This window comes from Momordica charantia (genome assembly GCF_013281855.1).
Source record: "Momordica charantia cultivar OHB3-1 chromosome 1 unlocalized genomic scaffold, Mcharantia_2.0 BLBB01000001.1, whole genome shotgun sequence".
In the NCBI taxonomy this organism is placed as follows: Eukaryota; Viridiplantae; Streptophyta; class Magnoliopsida; order Cucurbitales; family Cucurbitaceae; genus Momordica; species Momordica charantia.
The window spans coordinates 12,603,718-12,628,304 of record NW_028275157.1 but is presented as its reverse complement, the minus strand read 5'-3'; the positions used below and the strand labels follow the sequence as shown (position 1 = coordinate 12,628,304).

Below are 24,587 nucleotides of genomic sequence, written 5' to 3'. Positions count from 1 at the left end.
AAAGTTTAATTATTATTTGGTCCATATTTTGATCATTACATTTTTAATTTTTCTTCATTTTAGTCTTTTAACTTCTCAAAACGTCTATTTTTGTCTCTATAATTTTAAAAAGTTGCTATTTTGGTATTCATTTATAAAATTCTAACATAAAATTTATACACAATAAAAACTTTTTAATGCAATTTTATTACTTTATTTCGATAAATTTTGTGAGTGAAGTGTCACGTTAAAATTATAATGGAAAGAATTGAGATGAAAATGAAAATGAAGGAACAAAATGGTCACATTTTTTAAAGTATAGAGAGCAAAGCAAATGTTCTAAAAGTACAAGAATTAAAATGAACAAACTTTGAACGTACACAACCAAACCGTATAAAATAATAAAAATATATAAAATATATACAAAATTAATAAATTCATATTATATTTGTTTAAACCAAATTAGCTTTAAAATAATCTATAAATCAAACAAACTCATTAGAAGTAAACTTACTCAAATTCAAATCACTTCAAACAAATCCATTATCCAATAAAGCAAAAAAAAGAGTAACCATAATTAAAAAATTAAAGAACATAACTAATGGATAAATAGTACTAAAAAAACTAATGTATGAATATATAATTTAATAAAAAAAGAACAAATACACTAAAAAAAAAAAAAGTATTCAATATAATTAGCACAATTACAGGTGTGAAATGTGATATTTTTCCAAATGAAAGTTTTAGAAATTCTCAAGAAAAGAAAATCTCTTTTTACAAAACATTCAATTTTCCAATCAAACACTTATTTACTAACTTGAGTAACCTTTTTATAGATCGAAAATTTGAATCGCTCCTTATTTTTCTTCCTCAGAAACCAAAAATGAGGGTTGGAATGAAAATTGAAACTCTGTATGTAGACGGAAATGGAAAATTTACCGTTCAAACTCATCCCAGTGCCATTTTTAAATTCATTTCTTATTGTTCTTCTGCAGCAAATCGGCGAAAGAGAGAATTAAACAAGGAAGGCCAGCCATAAAGTTGGTGGGTGGAAGAAGGTGCCCAATTTCGTCAAAAAACCAGATAAGCTTCCTCCCAATTTTGTACAGAAAGTTACTGCACGCTCTCTCTTTGGTTTAATCGTAATGGGATTGAGAGATATAAGGCACATGGTGTTACATTGGGAACAGTGAAGATAAATCTTCCATTCATCCCTTGTCTTTTCTCTCTGACATCCCTTTGAATTTTTGGAGAAATTTTGGAGATGGGTTTTGGAGAATACTGATAAATAAGCAAGTTTTTTCGATTCTGCGCTGTGGGTATTGAGTAATATGCTGATTCGTGAGCAGAGTTCGGGGAATACGGATACTGGTTATGGAAGAAGGTTATCGGGTGTTTTTGAAAGTTTGGTGAGGAGAAAGCTGGTGGATTCTGATAATGTAACGAGGGAGAATCATCATCAGCTGGCTAAGAAATTATCTGCTCTTGACCTTGTTGCCATTGGTGAGTTTTTGGCACTTCTCTTGATTGTTCTTTCCATAATTTGCTCCTTCTTGGGTCATTGAGCAGGCCTGATTTTCAATGGTTGTTTGCTTTTTTTCTTGTTTTCTTCTGTTCTGTTTTCTTGCTTTCTCCGAGGATAACATGGGTTACCCTGTTTTGGAATTGAGCTCTGTGTCATTTGAATTATGCTGCTTATGTTGTCCAAGGTGTTCTAAAGGCAATCCATGAGTTTTCTGTTGGCAGCTTGATTTTTGCCCCTGTATCTCAGAACAATTACAAATTCTTCCTTGGCTTTTGGGTGGTTACTGTCTCTGGTGAGTTAAACTAAAAGGGTTAAGGAGTGTATGATGATTGATTTGCCTTCTCATCAGGAGTTGGAGCTACCATTGGAGCTGGAGTGTATATTCTGGTCGGAACAGTTGCCAGAGAGCACGCAGGACCCTCTCTTACTATATCATTCTTTGTTGCTGGGGTAGCTGCTGCACTCTCAGCATTTTGTTATGCGGAGCTTGCATGTCGTTGCCCATCTGCTGGGAGTGCCTATCACTATACTTACATATGTGTTGGAGAAGGGTAAAACAACTTTTTGATCGTTGTAAAAATAAAGTAACAACATATATTTATTTTAATGTTTTGAGTATCTGAGCCAGGGGTGGCCCTGTTGGTAAAGGCATGCAGTTTCTAAGTAATATCCTATATAGAGATAGTGTGTTTGAATGAGGTTTAATAAGAAAAACTTTGATGTCTTCCAAGTTTGGGTCTTGTGATAGGTGCGTGCCCCTTGGTTAGTGGGGTGGAGGCCCGATATCAGGTTATTACAAAAAAAATTTGACCCTACAATATTTGTTCGTTAGAAAATATGTAAAATTTTAACATCTAGATAGGTGGCTACCATTAGGTTTTAACTTAAAATTCAAATTACTTTTACTTTTTTTTTACTTGCTCGACTATTAGGCCAACTTACGGTGGTTTAAAGCAGTAATGTCTATCCGAATGAAAGTGATTTGTATTGAATGAGGGATATAATAAGCAGGCATATGTGCGACATTGTTAATGAACTTATGTGATCCTTAAACAGTGGCTAACTTTGTATGGTTTGACTACTCTCAGAGTTGCTTGGTTGGTTGGCTGGGCTCTGATTCTGGAATGGACAATTGGTGGTTCTACAGTGGCTCGTGGCATAACTCCCAATCTGGTATTGTAAAAACTTCCTACATTTGTTGACACATGCTCTTAAACTTGTGGGCCTGGATAGATTGGATGTGTGTTGAAGGATAATCAATATCATATGTTTCCAAAATAAAAACAGAGTTGGATGCTCTGTTTCCTACATAAGACTACTATTAGTATGAATATACGTGAGTACAGAACTTCCCAGGAAAATATTTCTTAAATAACAAAAGAAAAAATTCTTTGAATTTCGACAACCTTGATAAGCGCAGGGCACTTCTGTTCTGCTGTTATCTTCCTGTAAATGGAGCTGTAGACTTCTCAAGTCAGAATTTCTTTGTTTGAAAGGACTATTCTAACCAGCTCTTCCTAATGGGTTCATTCACCTTTCAAATTTCAAACATGTGGATTTGGTGCCGTAATATCCCTTGGAGTATAAAAGTTTGGTGGGAAGAGGTTTATTTCTTAGGCCGCTCAGTGCTTGTTCTTTGAGAAAACTGAGATTAGTAAGAAGCAATGTTGCCATTTTGAAATGGTGGCCATTTGGCACAACATTTGGCACAACATTTTTGCAAATATACGATTCATTACATGTACATTATATGTTTCAGAATGCTCTTTATGTAGATAATTACAAATTTTATCGGTATAATTTAACTTTTACAACTATTTACCAATGCAATTACCCCCCTCAAAAAGTTTTAGGAAAGGGGGCTCATATTTGTTGAAGTAGTATGCAAATTCTTTGACAAAGTATTATAGGTGGTGCAGGAATAGGAAATTTTGCAAATGAAATTAATCTTAATTTGCAAATGGCTTCACAGGTTCCATATGGAGTCCTCTGTTTTAGGCAATGAGGTTATGGTATTAAGTATGAGATCAGACATTTTGGCTACCTTATTAATAGGTTGATGAGAAGCTATAGCAGAAGCCTTTGGTATTTACCTATATTGTCAGGAACCTGTTGAGTGAACACCCTATTTAGATTTTAAGAGAATGGTCGGTTGAAAGTCTACAGGATTGTTGGTTGAAGATTAGGAGGCAACTAAATGATTGGGAGGTGACTAAATGAATCGATCTTTTAGCATTTCAGGAATTTGTGCCAAACCAAGAAAGGTTGGACTTAGATTGGACGTATATCCTTTGTGCTTTTAATGGAAACTAGGATAACAATTTTCCATGAAAAAACTAACGCCCTTTGAAAATTTGAACAGTGCTGTTGAACTGTATATTTCTTAGAGGTTGCTCTATCAGACTATAGGTTTCTTTCTTCCTTATACGTTCCACTTTAGAAATGGCAGTCTGTTGCAATTGGAAGCAAACATTTTAGGATATATATTGGAAAGCGAGCCAAGTGTTTCCTGTTTTAATGTGAAAAAAAGGAGCTAAAAGATGCATGACTATGTTAATTGCTTAGGTCTATCGCTATCTTGAACTCACTGAAACTTATATTAGTCTCTGCCAAATAAGAAGTGGGATCGCACATTTTATGTTTGACAGTTGGAACATTCAATTTAGTGTCAGGAAGATAACTCGGCCACTACATAATGTATGTGGTAAGAAGTTTTAACAATTTACTAATTTTGTCTCTGACAACTAGAGAGGGGATGAACTGAAATGAAAATATGACGTGGGAACTGCGATAAAGTGGACTTTTAGTCACTTGGTCATATTGATTGGTGGTTAAAGGAAAATATGACCTTCACAACGAAATACTTTCTTCATTTTGTTTGTCTGTTCCATAGTTTATGACATGGATGAGATGTTTATGGTGCTTAATTTCTATTGATGTTACTATTTCTGTTCACTTCAGGCACTGTTTTTGGGAGGTGAAGATAAGTTACCTGCTTTCTTGGCTCGTATTTCGATCCCTGGACTTGGTATCGTTGTCGATCCATGTGCAGCAATCTTAATTTTTATTGTCACTGCATTGTTGTGCATTGGGATAAAGAAGGTGTCTCAGTATATCCATGAAATTGTTTCTTATCACTTCTGATCTTTCATTTGTGAGTTTCCTTACTGTGAAGTGCAATGGTTATTTTTCAGAGTTCATTGGCACAAACCATAGTCACAACTGTAAATGTCTGTGCTTTGCTTTTCATCACTGCAGTCGGTGGATATCTGGGTTTCAGAGATGGATGGGTTGGATATGAACTTCCAAATGGGTAAAGGCGACTGTTTTGTTTGTGATTAAATTTCCTTAGAATACATATTCATTAGTTTGTCCCAGATGTCTCTTGGTCTTGTAGGTATTTTCCCTTTGGAGTGAATGGGATGTTTGCTGGGTCTGCAGTGGTTTTCTTTTCGTATATTGGATTTGATTCAATTACTAGCACCACTGAGGAGGTACATTTTATACTAAAGTCTAAATTGATACGTGGGATGTTTCACAGATGACCTTTGATTGGAAATATATGTGAGTTTTAACAGCTTGTGAAACAGAGATTATTTAAGTCAAATCTTGGCTTGAAATCAAAACAATTTCATTTTCAATTTTCTATTTTTAAAAACAATTCTTGCGTCCTCGCAACTTCTTTGATAGGTTGATCATATTTCTTAAAAACACTTTTGAGTTTTTACCTAAATTTAAAAAACAAAAACAAGCTTTTAAGAACCAATTTTTTAGTTTTCAAAATTTTGACTTAAAGTTCGAAAACGTTTTTAAAAGTTATATAACAAAACAGATAGGTGGAAGTAGGGTTTATAATCTTAATTTTCAAAAATAGAAAACAAAAAACAAGATATTTCATTTTTATCAAACGGAGCCTACATTTTTAGTTTATGTTAACTACATAATTCTCACTTGAGATCATGAGGAATGGATTAAGGATCTAAACACTGAAAAATAGGAAATTTAGAATTTTTTTTTTCATGTGGTCTACTTCTTGATAGGTTTCTAGTATCTCATCACTACTAATTTTTTAATGACAGATGAAAAATCCTCAACGAGATTTGCCCCTAGGTATAGGATTAACTATGCTTATCTGTAGCATTTTGTATATGCTCGTTTCCACGGTGATTGTTGGCTTGGTACCATACTATGCATTGGATCCTGACACCCCTATCTCCTCTGCATTTGCTAGCTATCGTGTGCACTGGGCCACGTGAGCATTCTCTAAACTGAGGGAGATTCATGGGACTGTCTGCTTGTCCCACTTAATTTTTATTTTTAATATTTCTTTTTAAAAGTTAGTATTTTCATTCATAGGTACATAATTACAGTTGGGGCAGTGACTGCTCTTTTCGCCAGTTTATTAGGTTCCATTCTTCCTCAGGTACGTGCTAGAAAGTACTTCCACTTCGTGGTTTATTGTTGTTGTTGCAATCTGGTCAATGTGTTCGTTTAGTGCAGTAACTAGTTTTTTGAAGAATGTAAATTTCAAGGTAGCCACTTGCCGGCATTTGTGGCCGGCTCATACTTTGGTTTCTGTCACATCTTTTCTTTTATGGATTTAATGTTTTTTGTTATAACTGGAGTATCAGAGCATGGCCTTGGGAAGAGGTCTTGGGAAGAATTTTCTTTTTGGCTCAAGAGAAATGGAGAATTTTCAGAGGGGTTGAGAGGTCTTGGCAAGAGGTCTGGGATGTGGTTAGGTTCAACTCTTCTCTTTGGGCATTTGTCTCTAAACCGTTTTGTAATTATTAGTTAGGCCTTATTCCTTTGGATTGGAGTCATTTTCTACATATTTAGGTTTTGGACTCCATTTCTGGGGCTATGTTTTTTTTATGCCCTGGTCTTTCATGTTTCTTAATGAAAGTTGAAAAAAAGTATCGGAGCATGGCCCACCCGCTGATCTTTGAGGAGGGCTTGGTCCACCGAAGTGAGCTTCAAGAGATAATAAGGTTAAAAGTTAAATAAGTTTTCAACTTGGACCACTAGGATCTCTTATAGTATCTCTAAACATCCCAAGCCCTTACCACCAAGGCACCTCTTGGAATGCCTTTGGATGCATTGCTTTTATGTGGATGTCAACTATTTAATCGTAGCATTTCACGTTGCTTCGTTGAAAAAGAAATCTGCACCACCTAATAAATTAAACTTTTTGATGCATCTATTTTCCAGCCCCGGATTCTAATGGCCATGGCTAGAGATGGATTGTTACCCTCTATTTTTGCAGACATCAATAAGCACACCCAAGTTCCAGTAAAGGGCACCATTATAACAGGTCTCTTTGCAGCAGCTCTGGCATTTTTTATGGATGTTTCACAGTTGGCAGGAATGGTAAGTCAAAGCTTTCCACATAAGCTGGAGATGGTATGATTGGAGAAAGATCAATTCCATCAAAGATATAGACAGAATACGTCGACATTGTTAACCTGTCTTCTTGGCTTATATGCTACTGTGGAATGCAGGTGAGTGTGGGAACACTTCTTGCATTTACGACTGTCGCAATTTCGGTTCTGATACTCAGATATGTTCCACCACATGAGTCCCCACTTCCATCATCACTTCAAGAGGCTATCAACTCAACATTATCACAGTTAGATGGTGAGAGTCTGGAAACTGCTGTTGGAGATTCAGCTGGTATTTGTGAGAATAATATTCAAGATTCAAGCGATAAGGGGAACGATGTACTCGCTTACCCTCTTATCGAGAGAGCAGTATCTCGAGGTTAGATGACTCCTATCTCTACTTCTTGGTAAAATGTTTATTTAGTATGTCTTTTATTAGAAACAGCCTGTTCAGTAAACAATGGATACATGAACAGCGGAAGGGAGATATAAGAAGTCGCACAAATGTCATGAAGGGCTCTTGTTTTTCCAATTTATTTTATAACTGTGGGGTTCAAGCTAGTTTACTTTCACCTTGACCTAAATTCAAATGACAACTTCTTGACCCAATAATATTTGTCCTCTAGTTAGTATTAATAGAAAATTTTGACCGGTTAAAAATGCCTATAAAAATTGATCCATTTGATTTAGTTTCTAGGCAACATTTAAGTATTTAGTGAATTGGTAAGGAGGACGAGTTTTAGCTTAGTCTAACAACTTAAGCTTTAAGCTTAGGACTTGTAGGATTTAACATGCACTAGAGCATTTAATCTAGTACTAAATCATAAGATTTTAAGGTTAATCCTTGTGAACCTTTTTCATTAATAATTTGTTAGGAATACTCATAGGGAAATAATTAGGTTATTTAATAATGTAAGCTAAATCACACAAACTATAGGGACGAAAATAGTACGTAATTCACTTGGTTTAGATGACTTAGTAATGTCAATGGGTTTAATCTTTATGTTGCTAGCTTTTTCTATGTTGGAGTTACTAGTTGATTATCTTTGACGTAAATTTTATTGGTTTATACTATTTAACGCAGAAGAGAAACGGCGAAAAACTGCTGCTTGGGCTATTGCACTTGTCTGTGTAGGAGTTCTTATAGTTACATTCACAGCTTCAGCCAAGTATCTCCCCAGGTTATCTATCACCTTTTAGAAATCTCCTATGCTTTTGGTTTTTCAATAAATATGCTGTCATTTAGTTTCTATGCACACTATTTCTTTTGATAAGATTCATTTGTCTGGCTTCGTGAAACACGAAGTAGCTAGTCTTTCAAATATCGACTCAGTAAAATATGTAATACTCAAATCTATCTACCAAATGGATAAGATTCATTGGTAAAGAACATGATGGCCGAAGCTAATATTATGGCTTTAAAGCAGCTCGCATGTCATTTTCGAAACAAAAAATGAATCGAAGGTAGCAAAAATATAAGGTGGCTCTTTTTCCTTGTCCACCAAGTAAATCTAAGGTGATTTACATTAGAATAAAGTACAACGGTAACATATATACAAAATATATAGCATTGATTAAGGAAATAGGAAAAAAATGATGTTCTAGCTGAAATTCTAGTTTGGTAAAATATTTCCATATTTCAACAATGATGAAATACAATATCCTTTTTGTCAACATTTTTAGCAAATCACATAAGGAACTAGGCTAAATGCTGTTGAACTGAAGATATAATACAGAAACACATGACTATACTCTGAGATATTTGGAAGGAAAAAGGTGAAAGTTCTTGGCATTTATTTCTTCGTACACGAACGAGAATACCGGGATGTTTTCCTCGTCGAGAATAGTGTTAGCTTTGGCTAAGTTCCATTTATGTTTATCCTTTTTTGTATGGAGCTTAATCTGCACCCAACTTGTGGATGACCCTGCTGAAATGAAGATTTTTTTTTTTTAACTCATTTTGAATTCGATTCTAACGATTTCTGTCACCAGCATTCCTCGCTTCACCTCGTGCGGGGTCGGTGGAGTTCTTCTATTGGGTAGCCTGATTGTGTTGGCTTCTTTAGATCAAGATGATACAAGACACAGCTTTGGCCATACAGGAGGTTTGTATCATAATCATAAATCTTAAACCGAGCAATCTCAGTTCATCTTTATTTTGCCTATCTACAATTGATTCCACCTGCAAACCGAGTCGAAAATCTCACCATGAGGATCTGAGCTCTTTTATTTGCCAATAATACGAATCGAGGAAACCGTTGTTTGTTGATAGACCTCATTGGTACATGTCAAAATCACAAAGATTATAAAGGCTTCCATTACGAAAGAAAATAAACCATACCGTACCGTTCCGAAACGTAGTCTTAGTCGGTGTGGACTGAAATGATATGCAGTTTTCCACCATAACTGACAATTTTATGTTGATTTAACATAGCTGTTCCGTCATTTTTGTGCATCAGGTTTTGCTTGCCCATATGTACCTTTCTTGCCGGTTGCCTGCATTCTTATAAACACCTACTTGCTGATCGATCTTGGGTGAGTATTGAGATTTACTAAATTAACTTCCATCCTTTTGGTAACATTGTTGTTTCCTTCCTTTTTTAATGAAGAAAAATATAATTGCGTTTAGTGACTGGTTCTTATTTCTCGTTATTTATTCTTCTTCATTCTTCTTCTTTCTTTTTAAGAAGTAGAAGTATGTTTGATAACTATTTCTTGTTTCTCGTTTTCTAAAATTTTAAATTAAATATTCAAAATTTTTATGTTATATTTATTTGTTTATTTATATCTATTATGCATTTTGTAAGTGAGAATGATAAAATAATCTTTTTACCTATATTTTGGAAAGAATTAGAAATAAGAACCAGAAATAAGAATTTAATTTTGTAGTATCCAAAATTTATTCACAATTGAGGAACTTTTGGAAACGTTTTTTAAAAAATGAGAAACGAGAAATAGGAACGATTACCAAACGCTTATGTTTCTAAAAAATTGAAAATGAGAAATGAGAAATGAGAAATAAGAAAAAAAAAAAGGAACATTAGGTTTTTATAAATTCTCGTCGTACTTTGAACTCTTTCCCCTTTAATCCCGACTTTCAGACTCGCAACTTGGATATGGGTTTCGGTCTGGTTTGCAATCGGAGCATTGGTTTACGTGTTCTATGGTCGGACTCACAGCTCACTGGTGAATGCGGTTTATGTTCGCTCAGATTATGTCAACGAGATCTACCGCTCTTCGGATCATGTAGCATAGTGTTGTACATTATTACATGGTACCTAGAAAAAGCTTTGCTATGCTTCAATGGTGATCATGTAAAATGTAAATTACCGAAGGACTACATACTTTATTCTTGTGGTGTAAGGCAGCACCATGTGATAGGTTGATATTATTGTTATTAAAATTATGATCTTAGAGGTATATATCAAATTGTATATTTTTGCTTCTAACTTTAATTTTTTTTTCCCTTTTCAATTTGGCTTTCTACTTTGTAAAAAATTGAAAAAGGTAAATAAATTAACAGTTGCTTACATTAGCATGTCTGATGTAATGTTGTGAGTTGTATTAATTTGAATTTATGGTGTGATTTTGTGTGTTGATGCATTAGCAAATATTTAGATGAAGAATAATATTTAGATCGTGACCCGTTATTAGGTATCTCTTGAGAACCAAGAAAGATGAATGTATAAAGGGAGAAAGGGGGAGAATTTTTTTCTTTTTTCAAAAAATAAATAGATGTCAATTTTTTTAATGGTAGTTACTGATCAATAATGTTGATGTTGAAGCTAAAGTCATAAGTGGTTCGAGCTACAGTAGGTCGTAGTCGAATAAAATAGCATACCTAACCGCTCTAGACAAGCAGTTACTGGCTGTCGAACCCTAAGTCGACTGTCGGACCTAGGACCGGAGTCCTCAAATTGATTGGAGAGTACTTGAGTAGTTTTCCAATTAGTTTGTTCTTCATGATCAACTTGATTTATGCGGGAGCTTGACCATCTCTCTTAGGCTACTTAGATAGTTTATACAGTTCCGAGCTGATTTAGTTGGTACATGCGTCATGTTGTATTTTTCCTTCTAACATTGCAAGTATTATTCTTATATAAATAGGGTGGGATGGAGAAAGCTTCTTCATACCCGCTCCGTCCCGTGAACACCTCTACTTTGGGAATGGTCAAACGAAAATGGGAGGAAGAAAGTTTATCCCACGTTGATTAAGTTAAGAGAGAGAAGCTTATACCCGAGTCTCCTCATACCAACTTTCTTTTTTTTTTTCTTGTTTTTTTTCTTAAATGGGCTTTTTGAATTGGGCCCGAACGCAAAATAGGCCTGTTAGAGAGAAATATTTTCTTCACCGACATGTTGGGAAAATGAAGTTCTAGTATGGTCAACTTGATTAAATAAGAGCCAACATGAGTATAGGTCAGCGGTAATTGACATCTACTTCTGCCTTCCTTTGAGGTCGTTCAAATCTTCAAACTCCCCATTTGTTATACTAAAAAAAGAAAACATGATTAAATAAGGAAAAAAAAAACATATAAAAAGAAACAGTACCTGAATGTATAAATTTAAAAAAAAATTGAAAAATAATCATGAAGAGAAGAAAAAGTTGTAAATCTAAAAGACAAAATGTGAGAAAGGAATAGTATTTAACCATGGTTCAAATGCAAAAGAAAGTTTGAGAAGTGGAATGAAAAATCAAATGTAGAATAAAAAAATAATGTGAGAATTGAAAAATCTTGAACTAAATGGAATAAATGTATTAGTAATTCAAATAAATTTTAATAACAAAAAGGAAAAGAAAAAAAATTAAAAAATTTACCTTAAATTTGGTTAGGATTCAGAATTGTAAGATGTATCAAATTTTTACATATATATTTCTTTAAAAAATATTTCTACCTTGAACCATTAAATTGTAAATTAAGTTTGCCAAAACGAGAATAGTTGAACAATAATTGGTATATATTTCCAACTAAGAGGTTGTGAGTTCGATCTTCCCTACTTGGTTAAATAACCTAGCTCAAACCGAGCTAAACAGAAGTTTTAGTGAAAATATTTTATTTTAAAAAAAAGCTGATTTTTTTTATAGAAATTAAATTATTATAAATAAAAATGGAAAAAATTCAAAATCAAATCATACAGACCATATTCTAACAAAAATAGGGTTAATTAAGAAATAAATGAATAAAATAATGAAACAATATATGATCGTAAATATTTGGAATTAATAATATATATTTGTAAATATTTTGACAATTCATGTAACTTAATATCTCATCCATGATATAAACATGCGAATCCGTATATAATTAAAATATAAATCTTCGATGGAAACTTCAAAAATTTGAATCTATAAAATAAAACAAGCAATAATGACAATTTATTTTATTTATTCATGTTAAATTAATTGACATTTAATTTGACTTTTTGAGAGTTTTCTTTCCTTTCCTTGTACGTTATTTTTTTCCCCCATAACGTTCCTTGTCTCAGTCTCAATTGTTGCAAACATTTTTTATGTCTGAAAATTTCAAGCCACTCAAATTGAAATTCTAATCTCAAACTTTTTCTTTTTTGATTATCTTTTCCCTTTGAACAATCAAATTCAAGGTCAACTTTTTCACTCTTAAAAATTTTATTCTTGAAAATTGTCACCAATTCCCACCTCTCTTCACCTACTTTAGAGTTGGTCTGGTCAAGATCGGTTAACGAGATGACCAAATATAAACGTGGTTTCTAAAAAGAAAATAAATAAGATATATGTCAATTATCGTTGAGTTATGCTTGCTTTGGCTTTTTTATGAATTAAATGAGTATATAAAACAAAACATCAAAATTATATAAATAAAATTATATCTAGGTTATTATTAATTTAATTAGAGATAAAATCATAAAAGAAACTATTAACAACACCTTGCGCATTTCTCAATTAAACTTGAGTTCGAATCCCCACCCGACATGTTTTACTTAAAAAAAGACTTGAACTTTTCTCAATTAATTAAGATATATATATTATCGACCAAAAAGTTTGAGGTTCGAATTCTCTATTCGTTGAAAAATGTAAAATATAGTAATAATATTATGAAGGAATAGTAGCAAACTACTTCCTTAACACATTCTACCGTGGGGTTTTATAAAATTGACATGCAATTTTCTATTTTTCTTTTTTTAATTTGTTATTTTATATAGAAATTATATATTTTTTTTTAGTTTAAACTACTGCGGAACCCACTCAATAGTAATTGTCATATATCTCAAACTATATATATATATATATTAGTTCAACTATTGTGGAACCAAAACGAGTATAGGTTAGTGGTAATTGACATATATATCTCCAACAAATGGATTGAAAATTCGATCCACCACTCCCACATGTTCTACTAAAAAAAACTATTGTTGAGTCAAAATTCGGATTTCCGGTATTTTATCCTTACATTTATATGATGTCACCTCAATAGGACAAGTAGATCAAGCAACTAACTAACTTTTTTATTTATTTATTTTTTTTCCTTTTTTGAGTGTCAATCATTTATGAAAATGTAAGGGGTGAAGTTGAAATTGAAGGGCATAATTTGCATTTATTCTTCCTATTTTCATTCATAAAGTTTTGAATATGTTTTATTTTGGTGTCTATATTTTTATAATTTTATATTTTATTTTCCAAAAACTTTTTATTTAGTTTCGAATTTCATCATTTAACTTCCAATAATTCAAACTTTAGTCATTCTTAAAGATGTCAAACTTTATGCTCAATGCTAATCATAAAAGTAATTATCCATATACAATATATGGATAATAAACAATGTACACAATATCGTACTATTAATAACTTATAATATAATTTTTAGAAGTAAATGACGAAAATAAAAGTGGGAACACCAAAAATGAAATTTGCGGAAAAGTTTGAGGATTAAACTTAAAAATAAATAAAAAATCAATTACCAAAAACATACTTTTATTATTGTTATTTTTTGTTCACCCAAATATACTTGAAGAATGAAAAAAAAAACCATACTTGAACAATGAAAGAAGATATATTAGTAACTTTTCTCACAAAAAAAAAATATATATATATATATATTTTAGTGTTGATACAAAAATTTGGTCTCTTGGGATTCGGTCAACTTTGCGTCAATCTTTTAGAATAAAAGAGATCGATGAGACCTGCAAAGCATAATAAGACTAAAGACCGATATGGCTCTTGCCACATTGGTTCCGATACTTAAGTCAGAATCAGAGTAGTCGGTGTAGCTTATTGTGAGCATACCTTCAGGGTTTGACTTACTTCCCTAGTTATAGAAGTTGAATCATGTTCCCCTCAAGAATTACAAAAGTCGAATCTTGATACATCTAGGAACTCTAGTCATCTGGGTCAGCATATATTGATATGGGCCCACCGTCAGATTAAGAGTCGGGACGCAATGGGTTTGGGCCGACCTGCATTGAGTCGGGTCTCTAGAATTCTCGATCGGGGGGCCGAGAATTGCTCGACACTGACCACTGGTGGGCCGGGGGGCCAACTTGGGTCGCCGAGTCCCCTTCCTAGTTCTTGACTTCTCTTAGCTCTCCTCCGGTTTTCTCTTCATTCGCTGGATCTCCTTTTTTATTCCTTCTATAATAATTAGTATCTAAAAATGCATTTGATGGAGTCAATTCAACTCCACACCAAATGAAAAAAAGAAAAGTTAGTTTAACCTAAATTATTGTACCACACTTATATATAATATAGTAATATCATAATCTTCAAAATTTTAAGAACTAAAAATGTGACGAAATTAACTTTTTTGAATAGCCCTAATTAATAATTGATACAAATAAAATGGGGTGCCCCAACCAGAGATTCATTGCATCACTTTTTTCACTTCTTTTCAAAAGAAAATGACATTTTTCAAGCAAGACAATTGAGTGTGGCCTATGAATAAAAAATTCAACATAAATTTACAGCCACAAGTTTTCAATTAAGTGTGGCCTATGAATAATAAAAAAATTCCCCACTTCAAAATTGGACGATTCAATTAATCCACCATTGTTGAATTAAAATAAAATTTTAAAATTTTATTTGATTTTTTTCTTTTATTTAAAAGAAAATAAAAACCACAGTAAAAGCCTATTTAGTAACGTTTTTGTTTTTTTATTTCTTGATAACTTTTATGTTTTATCTTATATTATTTTATCATTATTTACTTGTAAAGTACATAATAAATACTATAAAATAAATATAAGATTAAAATTTTTCGAATATTTAATTTGAAAAAATAATATTCATATAAAAATTTACTTTTTATTTAATTTAAAATATTAGAAAATGATAACTAAGAAACCATTACAAAACATGTTTTTATTTTTTTTTTAATAAAAATGATAAGAAACGAAAAACAATTATCAAACAAAGTTTTTTTTAAAACTAATTCGAGCTTAGTTTAATTGGTTAAAACACTTATTTTCGACTAAGAGATCGTGAGTTCGAACCTACACCCCCACATGTTGTACTAAGAACATATTTTTATTTATTAAAAAAATGAAACAAAAAACGAGAAATAAAAATAAGAAATGAGAATGCTATTAAATGGGTCTTAAATCACTCCAACGTTGGTTAAGAGTAAATCAATATAGCCGTTCATATTTTTTATGGTCAGCAGTATAAACATTTCCTTTTAAATCAAATAAATTTACGAAATTAAATATACTTTTTTCTTTCACTGTAAATTATGATCCAGGTTTGAAATGTCATATTTGCCAACCTCAACTTAGCTAACAAGTTAAACATTCCGACTAAAATATCATGAGTTCGAATCTCCCCTCCCGTACTAAAAAAAATAAATGTGATATCAGATAAATTGAATTAATCTCTAATTATAAATAGTTAGGAAACAAACAATAAACGATATTTAAATACCAAAACTTTATATTTAATTTAATAACATTTATTCATCATCCCTCTCCTACGTCAGTTTTCTTTTTGGTCCAAAAATAAAAAATTAAATAGTGAAGATTCATTCCCACTTGTCTTTTTTTATATATCCAAAAAAAGAAAAAAAAGAAAAAAAAAACTCCCTTTGCGTCATCCTCAATCAATGCAGCAGACTTCTGTTTCAAACAAAATTTAATTATTCTTCAAACCAATCAATCTAGCACACCTTTCAATAACACAATTATATTTAATTATATTATATTTTTATATTATGATTCAAAGATTCTTAATATGTCATACATTTTTTAATTTCCCAACTTATAAAATTTATATATATTTTTTAACAAACTTTTCATTTCGAAAAGAAAACAAACTCAAACTATTATAATTGTAAAATTTGGATTATATCATCGAACCATATCATTCCTCCCTCTTTAACTTATTGTAAACTCGAAAAGTATAGTTTAGTTTTCCTCTAATTTGCCTTTCAATAATGTTTTTTTTTTTAAATTGAAGGAATTATTTTTTTTCCATCTCTAAAACAATTAGAATTAATTTGTGTAATAACTAATAAGTTTGTGACGCTGAGGAAAGAGAGAGATAAGAAACAAAGTGAAAGTTGGGAGAGAGAGAAGGAAGAGAAAAAATATAGAAACGGTTTGGTAACCGTTTCCGTTTTTTGTTTCTCGTTTCCTAATTTTCTTAAGAAATCTAACCATTTTTTCAAGTGATTTTTTTTGAAATATTTTCAAAATTGTATGAAAAGTTTGGAAACTTGTTTTAATGGCTTATTTGTTACAAAACGCAATAGAAAGATTGTTTTGTCATACTTGAATTTATGGATGTTGAGATCATGCAATTCACCATTTTTTATTAAAAATGAAGAAACAGAAACAAGAAACAGAAACGTTAAGACTTGTTTAGTAACGTTCCCGTTTCTCGTTTCTCGTTTCCAATTTTCTTAAGAAATCTAAGCATGTTGCAACTAACTATAATTCTTGTTTATTATTTTTCGGGAACATTCCTAAAATTGTATAGAAATTTTAGAAACAACTAAAACAGGTTTCATTTTTCTTATTCTCACATTTCTCATTTGCTCCAAAACATAAATAATAAGTTCGTATTATCATACTTGAGTTCATGGATATTGAAATCATACCATTCATTTTTCTTTATTAAAAATGAACAAATAGAAACAAGAAATATGACCATTACCAAACGAGACCTTAGTAATGACCTCATAGTGTTTGAAAGAAAGGTATTGAGGACGAAGTGAGAAAAAGAAAAAGAGAATTTTAGGGATGCTTGTAGAGGTAATTATTAGGAGAAAGAAAATCAGTCGATGAATATCTCTGTTTTCTTTTTCCACGCATGGGCGTTCAAAGAAACAAAATTTTCTTAATGCCGGTTTATTTTTTACAATTTTAAAAATTCAACATTTAATTTTTATAATTAAAAATTTATGGATATAATTGCAACAATTACTGTAATTTAACTAGGAGTGGTCTGTGCAATTTACTTATTTTTCAGTCATTCATGTGTAACTAAGTTTTTTTTTATTGATTTTTGAAATTTCAAATTAATTTCTTCATTTAAAAAATCGATTATCTTCATCTTTGCTAAGCTAGTTAGGGCAACCAGGAAATTTTGTTCAAATGAACTTGGCTTAAAAGTAAATGATAATTTAAAGCTAAGTAGTAAATTTTGATAAATTAGATGACAAAAATTAAAACTTGATGGGGAAAAATTTCAAGTTTTGACATTTTACCTAACTTATATTCCAATTATAAATATGAATGGGTAGGGACAAAGTGAAGAAGTCACCCTCTAAAATTTAAAAAATTATTTAAAAAAATTATGATTTTCAAAGTTTAATTCAATGGTAATTAATATTTATTCATTTCTTCGAGGTCAAGAATTTAACCTTACGTATACTCAAATTGTTGTATTAAAAAAAAAGTTAAATATGTAAGATGTGTTAATGTAAAATTTTGTCCCCTTACAAATTTATGGCTCATCTCCTACTAATGGTTGGAGAATGATGGAATTTTTTATATAGAAAAATTTTAGACTAATTATATAATTTAGTCTCTATTTCTTTTTTTCTTTTTTGTTACAAATCCTTTAAAATTTTATTTTTTTTTTCAAATCATTTACATATATATAAAAGATGAAAATGAAGATTATCAAAGATAAAAGAGACAAAAATGATAAAACAACACAAGTATTTGGGACTATATTTGTATATTTAACCAGAATCTTAAATTATCTAAAAAAACAAAGGATACAGAGTTGTATTCCATATTTTCAATGTTTTTGGTGTTTGATAGCAGATTTAAAAATTTAATTAAAACAAAATGTATATTTGTAAACTAATGGTAGCTACCTATTAACTATTTAGTTCAATCTAAAATAATATTAATTAATTAATTAAACAGATGTGTTATGGTTAAAGGATCAAAACAAACATTCTAAAAGTACAAATATTAAAATGAAAAAAAATACAAAACAAAAAATTGTATATAGTTTTTTTTCTTTTTTTGAATAGGAGTGGGCGATCGAATTCATAACCTTTTGATTGGAGGTACATGTCAATTATCGTTGAACTATGCTTGTTTTGGTAAAAAATTTGTATATAGTTACCTCAACTAAAATGAATAATGAATCAAAATGGATGGAATTGACAGAATTTAAATAAAAAAAATAAAGTTAAAAAGATAAGGTGTAATTTTCAAGGGAGCTATAAAAGGTATGAGAATCCCCAAAATTCTAGTTCCTCATGTTCCCTTCCTTCAAATCTTTCCCTTAAATTATAATAAAAGGCATGGAAATTGATGTGGGGGACACGTGTCACCACTTTGACATCTTTCCTTGTAAATAGGGACCCATCTAATCATATATTAATAAAATATTATATAGTTTTTCCATATCATTGGACTGGCAAAATTCCCACTACTTTTTTTTTTTCCATACCTATATCATATTGAATCAATGTTTTCTATTCATTGGGTCTACATTCCAAACATATAATATAATAATCAATAAATGGAAAATGAGAATCTAGCAATGATATTTAATTTCATGTGGTGCTTCTTTTGCTAACATGAAGAAAGTATAACGGTAATTTATATTTCTAAATTGTTGTGTATTAAAAAAAAGTTGGGTTCGTTTTAAATTTTCTTAAGAAATCTAAGCATTAAACGTTACCAAACAGGTCCTTACATTTTTTTATTAGGTTTAAATACTATTTTGGTCACGATACATTTTCAATTTTGGTCTGTACTTTAAATTTTGTTCATTTTAATTATTATACTTTTAAAATGTTTGTCTTGATCAATGCATTTTAAAAACTGACTATTTTGGTCCTTTTATTTAATTTTTTTTTAACACAAATTGATTGTATGTAACGAGAATCCTTTGATACAAAGTAATAACTATAACTTAAGAAATTTATTGTGATGTCCGAGTAGAGAGAAGAGATATATGGATGGATCGATACCACATCCGAATGAGAGAGATCCTAAGATCATGGAAGCATGGTTAAGAAAGAAGCAGCTTCTAGTTATACTAACAATGTGCACATTCCTTTTCGTTAACTCCATCGTAAAATCTCCAAAGTCAAGCGTGTTTGACTTGAAGCAATCTTCAGTTGGGTGACTTCTTTGTTGCTTTATCAAAATAGACTTTCGAAAAATGCATGGATTAACATTGACAAAAGTTGAAAGTATATAGACCAAAATAAATAAAAATTAAAATACATGACAAATAATATTTAAGCGTCTTGATTAGTCACATACCACAAACTATATTGCTAATTAATTAGGTCACTAAATAGGGATAGTCTTGACAAAACTTTTATAATGATCGAGTAAAACAATATATGGCTTAGAAAAAATCGAACATCTATCTTCATAAGATAATGAAATTAAAAAAATGCCACGCAAGGGGTAAAGAATTGATGCATTTGGCATAAAGTAATCACTTGGTTTTAATAATTTTTTGTTTTTTTTAGTACAATTTAATAATTTTTTGTTTAAAGTTTCCTTCATTGTTTAATAAATTTAAAATATATTTATTCAATGAATTAATATGTTACATCAATTTTAGTATCACACGTTCGTCAGCTTTCCGGTTAATATAAAAAGAAATATAAATCAAAATTACTTCAAAACAAGTATATTGAAATTCTTTAGTGATCTAAGAGTAAAATTTTCAAATACTAAAAGTGTATTATTATTTTTTTTATAAAGTACGTACTAATTCTGGCACTACACGAAATTCATATATTTTTTTTATATAATTTCCTAATGTTCATGGGGGAGATCGTTTCGCCACGAAAATAACTTTTTTCAACATTTAATTAGATACATACCGGATAGAAACACTAAAACATGACCTTCTTCAACCTGACATGTCCAATCGTTAGTTGGATTCTCTTTCGAACACCTAATCCTATAAATAAGTGTCATTTTACTCTACGATATCGCATTCTAGCTTGGTCTCTATACTATATAAGATCGAATTCTGTACATGTCTCTCATTGTCAATCGTCCTTCTAGCTCGTTCATGACGTTCAAGTTCCCCCAACCAGCCTATATTGACTAGACCGACTTTGACCGATATTTATTGCACAAACACTCACTAAAGATAACTTAACTGAGATAAATCGAAGGATCATCAAAGTATTCATTCTAAAGCTTAAATCCTTATTTCAAGTACTTGTAATTTAATAAAGAAAAAATGATTCATATAATGTTTTAAGGGTGTTTTTCTAAATGTTTACTATCAAATTTTTACCACGTGTCATTGATTTATCGTTTCTATTATAAAGATTTTACCAAATTATTGTAAACTTGTAATCTCACTTTAACGAAGAACAATTTCAATTCAATAAAAAATATATCGTATGCAATTAAAAAAAAAAAAAGCTACCCAAACATGTTTTCACTAGCTAAATTTTATTCTAATAAATAGAAAGATGTTTGTTAAGTAGTGTCGAAACAACTTACCATATTCAAGATAAATAAACCTTCAAAAAATTTATTTAAAAGTAGTAAACGTGTACATTCATTAGATTGTTTAATAAATGTATAAACATTTTTTTTAGCACAACAAATATGGAAATGAGAGATTGGACCTCCGATTATAAGAAAATTTAAAGAAATCTTAAGTCCGATAAGGGCCATACAATTTAAGAACAATCAAGACAATTGGTCTAAGCACGAAAGAAAATCAAAATCTATAAAGAGATTAGAATTTACCTGGAACTAATTATGGTTTGTGGTTTTCCCCAACCATGAAACTCGAACTAAATATGGACAATTCTCTCATTTTGATGATAAACCAGAAGGTTTAAGTAGTATACTGAGGATCATAACCATATATTTTTATATATTAATTTTAGGGTTTCTCATAATCCCTAAAATTAATTAACTAGTTTCTACTCAGCACGTCACACATCTTGATGGGAAGTCATGAGTCATAATCAAAATCACTTATATGCCAATTAAAAACCCAAACATAGTTTCTCTTTATCATTACCTACATATGAATTGATTATTAAATCAATTCCAACATCTAAGTCTAAAGTAAGATGTCTTAATCGCTGAGCTACATGAACATAAAATTTGTTAAGACATATATCATTGGTCAAAAATAAAATATATATTTGTTAAAAAAGTAAGAATATCTTAATGCGAGGACGCCCCACAAGTTCGAGTGATTTTGTAGAGTAAAAAATATCCCTATTTAAAAAATCAAATTGGTTTATAATCCTTTTTTGAATAATCACTTTAAAAGTTAGATGGTCAAAAAATAGTAATGTAATATTCATATAATCAAATTTAGATTTAATGCAACTAAACAGATCCGTGATTAAAAGCAATTTCAAGAAAATGTAACCAATTATATGTGTATTTAAATTATTGTTATTTTTGTAAAAAGTGTTTTAAGAAATTTTTTTTATTATAAAAATAGTGATAGTACACTATAATGAAAGCAATACTTGTTTGTATTCCTTCTCTCTCTCTCTCTTTCTCTTTTTTTCATTTCAATTCTTTTTTAATTATTACTTTTTGGTTTGTGGGAATAAGCCAAATTTTTAGAAATTTGACTCAATTATTTTTCCAACTTGTAGGAGCCACTTGATCACAGGTGGACCCCATAACATTCATATCTTTTAATCACAGCCGTCCAATCTTCTGCATTAAGATTGAGTTTGAAGCATCCTCCAATCAGATGGGAGATTGGTGTCTGGGTCCCACCCCACCATTCATATAATTATATAAATTTCACAATAATTTTTTTTATAGGAATATATTTTGAGAAGCATGTGGAGAACTTTGGAAAGAAATTTAAAGTATTTCCAAATATATCAAAATATTTAAATCCCTATTAAACTTATTCTCATGATATCTTGAGGGAAAAAAAAAGAAAAAGTAGAAAGAGACATTAACTATGCATCATTTATAACACATGCTTTTCATAGATGCTAAATTTTAATTCTTAGACTTTCAAGAACTTATAGGATAACGACAAAAGTAGACAAACTCATAGCTTAGTGTAGTGTCGTTTAAAGTGTTTAATTCGAAAGTTTTGTTGCTTATTCGATATTTTGTCTGATTCAATTATCTGATCGATTTTACGAATTTTATGACCCAGAGTGAACATTTCGAAAACAATATTTATAAATATTTTAAAATTCAAAATTTGCCGCAGACACGAAATAGGTAAAACGTGGGAACATAGCTCCATTTTTCATAAAAATATTTTTGTTATCCAAATCATGTTTTTTCTCTGGATAACATTTTAGAGACTTCCCCTTTTCAACATAATATATTTAAAGATTATAAAAAGTAGTTATAATGAGTTGTGATCAGGATATTAAATTTCTATCTATATGTTGACATTTCCATCGACATTTCTATATATCCATAAGTTCGACATCAATATAAATGATGAATCAACATTTTCATATCATCTAAAAAAATCGACAAACTATCAACGAAATATCACTAGTGCAAACATAGTGCTAATAAAAGAAAGTGTATATAACTTATTTAAAAAAGGATAAATTGTATATTTATTAATTTAAATATTTGCTATGAAATTTTTTAATTTTATAAATTTTGTGAAATATTCATTGACGAATCATTGAGAATTTGATATCGACATTTGAAATTTGAGAATTTGATATCGACATTTGAAACTTTGGTTGTGTTTCTTTAATTCATTTTCCTTCATACGTAGATAGTTTCTTGTACTATAAAAAATTCTTAATGAAAATAATTTCTTTAAGAAAATTGAGATGACTTATCCTTCTAAATACTTGGATGGATAAGAAATTTAATTGGATGATAGTTATTGATGATTTAATATATTATATCATGTGTTTTTATCAAGCATTAAAAGTTTGATGTAATATCAAGTATCAAGATATTCTACTGGAAAATTGTAAATAATATTGTCGCCAACACGAGCTTGTAATTGACATTTATCTTTGATCTAAAGAATATGAGTTTAAATCCTTGCCCTCATTTTTCGTATTCTAAAAAAATTGATTGTAGATTTGCGAATCGTATCTATCTAATTTTAGTTTTCAACCAAGATTTTAAATGTTTCTATTGAAATGTGGGGCGGAAATATAGATAAAATGTGGATAGATATTTCTAAAAATGTTATAAAAATAAAAAATCCGTAAAAAATATTTAAATTAACTAAATTAACTTACCGTTTCTAAATAAGCTAAAAATGATTAATATTATGATTATATCCATATTAATGATATTTTGTTGATATTTTTTGTATTTTGTTGATATTTTTTTGGCAATATTATAGAAATGTCGATTTACTCCTTATGTTAATAGAAATGTTGATGAAAATGTTGACATGTCGATAAAAATTTAATACCAAAATTTTAAACGAATTGATATAGGTACCACTAAAAGAATATATACATAGAAAAAGAAAACACAATTTTTTTAAAACTAAAACCATATTTAATATATATAATTACGATTTACAAAACAAATAAACAAGTTTCATTTGTATAATGATTTTTATAAAAGTCTAGTGAGGAAATTGACTTTTTAAAAGTTTAAATACGAAAATAAAATATCATCTAAAATTTAGGTAATAAGATAGAGATTTGGATATAGATTGAAATAAATCAAAATATTATTGTGATACGATGCCAATAGTTTCAATTTTTGTCGATTTTAGTATATAATTATGGTCACTTTGTTAGTTTAATTTTTGTTCATTTTGGTCTAAATAATTTTAAAAAATGATTACTTTAGTCCATTTTTTTTATCTCATTTCTTTGTGTAAAAAAGAATTTATTGTGTAGTTTGCAAATAAAGATCAAATTATTCACTTTTAGAAGTACGGACATTTTAAAATTGAATAAAAGTAGAAAAAAATAAATTTGAATTAAAACAAAGTATATAGATTAAAATAATATTAAATCAATAAGAATATCAATTTTTTTATTAATATAATATCTATATAAAAAAATGGTGAATAAACCAGAACCGTCCGATCAAGAAATGGACGGTTGAGAGAGATTTTCATGGCTTCCCCTCAACTGAGGAGAAAAAAGCTATCCCAGCCGTCCCGCCATCCCTGCAAGCAGCTAGTTGGATTCTCCTCCAGAATCCTGACAAATGCTGCCCCATCTGCCCGCGGGCAGCATATCCTCCAATGGCGGAGGGTCCGGTCGGCAGCACCCGACCCAGGGCCTCCACACGCAATGTTGGAATCTTTTTTTTATATATAATTCAAACCCAGAAGAGAA

At 30.3% G+C, this 24,587-nt stretch overlaps 1 protein-coding gene across 1 annotated transcript; it reads left to right on the top strand.

Moving 5' to 3' along the window:
* Nucleotides 1–862: 862 nt before the first annotated feature.
* Nucleotides 863–10,415, top strand: CAT4 (cationic amino acid transporter 4). Its single transcript, XM_022298764.2, has 14 exons — nucleotides 863–1,482; nucleotides 1,854–2,055; nucleotides 2,593–2,677; nucleotides 4,466–4,606; nucleotides 4,699–4,817; nucleotides 4,902–4,998; nucleotides 5,584–5,756; nucleotides 5,861–5,927; nucleotides 6,716–6,874; nucleotides 7,006–7,264; nucleotides 7,970–8,066; nucleotides 8,878–8,990; nucleotides 9,345–9,420; nucleotides 9,987–10,415. The coding sequence occupies exons 1-14, from the start codon at nucleotides 1,311–1,313 to the stop codon at nucleotides 10,138–10,140; spliced, it is 1,914 nt and encodes a 637-aa protein (XP_022154456.1). The 5' UTR covers nucleotides 863–1,310; the 3' UTR covers nucleotides 10,141–10,415.
* Nucleotides 10,416–24,587: the final 14,172 nt, after the last annotated feature.

Bases quoted from the DNA above. Each gene is read 5' to 3' on its own strand.
- CAT4 (XM_022298764.2), top strand. From the start codon at position 1,311: ATGCTGATTCGTGAGCAGAGTTCGGGGAATACGGATACTGGTTATGGA. The intron at 4,818-4,901 runs GTAAAGGCGACT...TTGGTCTTGTAG, and splicing joins GGATATGAACTTCCAAATGG to GTATTTTCCCTTTGGAGTGA. The intron at 4,999-5,583 runs GTACATTTTATA...TTTTAATGACAG, and splicing joins TTACTAGCACCACTGAGGAG to ATGAAAAATCCTCAACGAGA.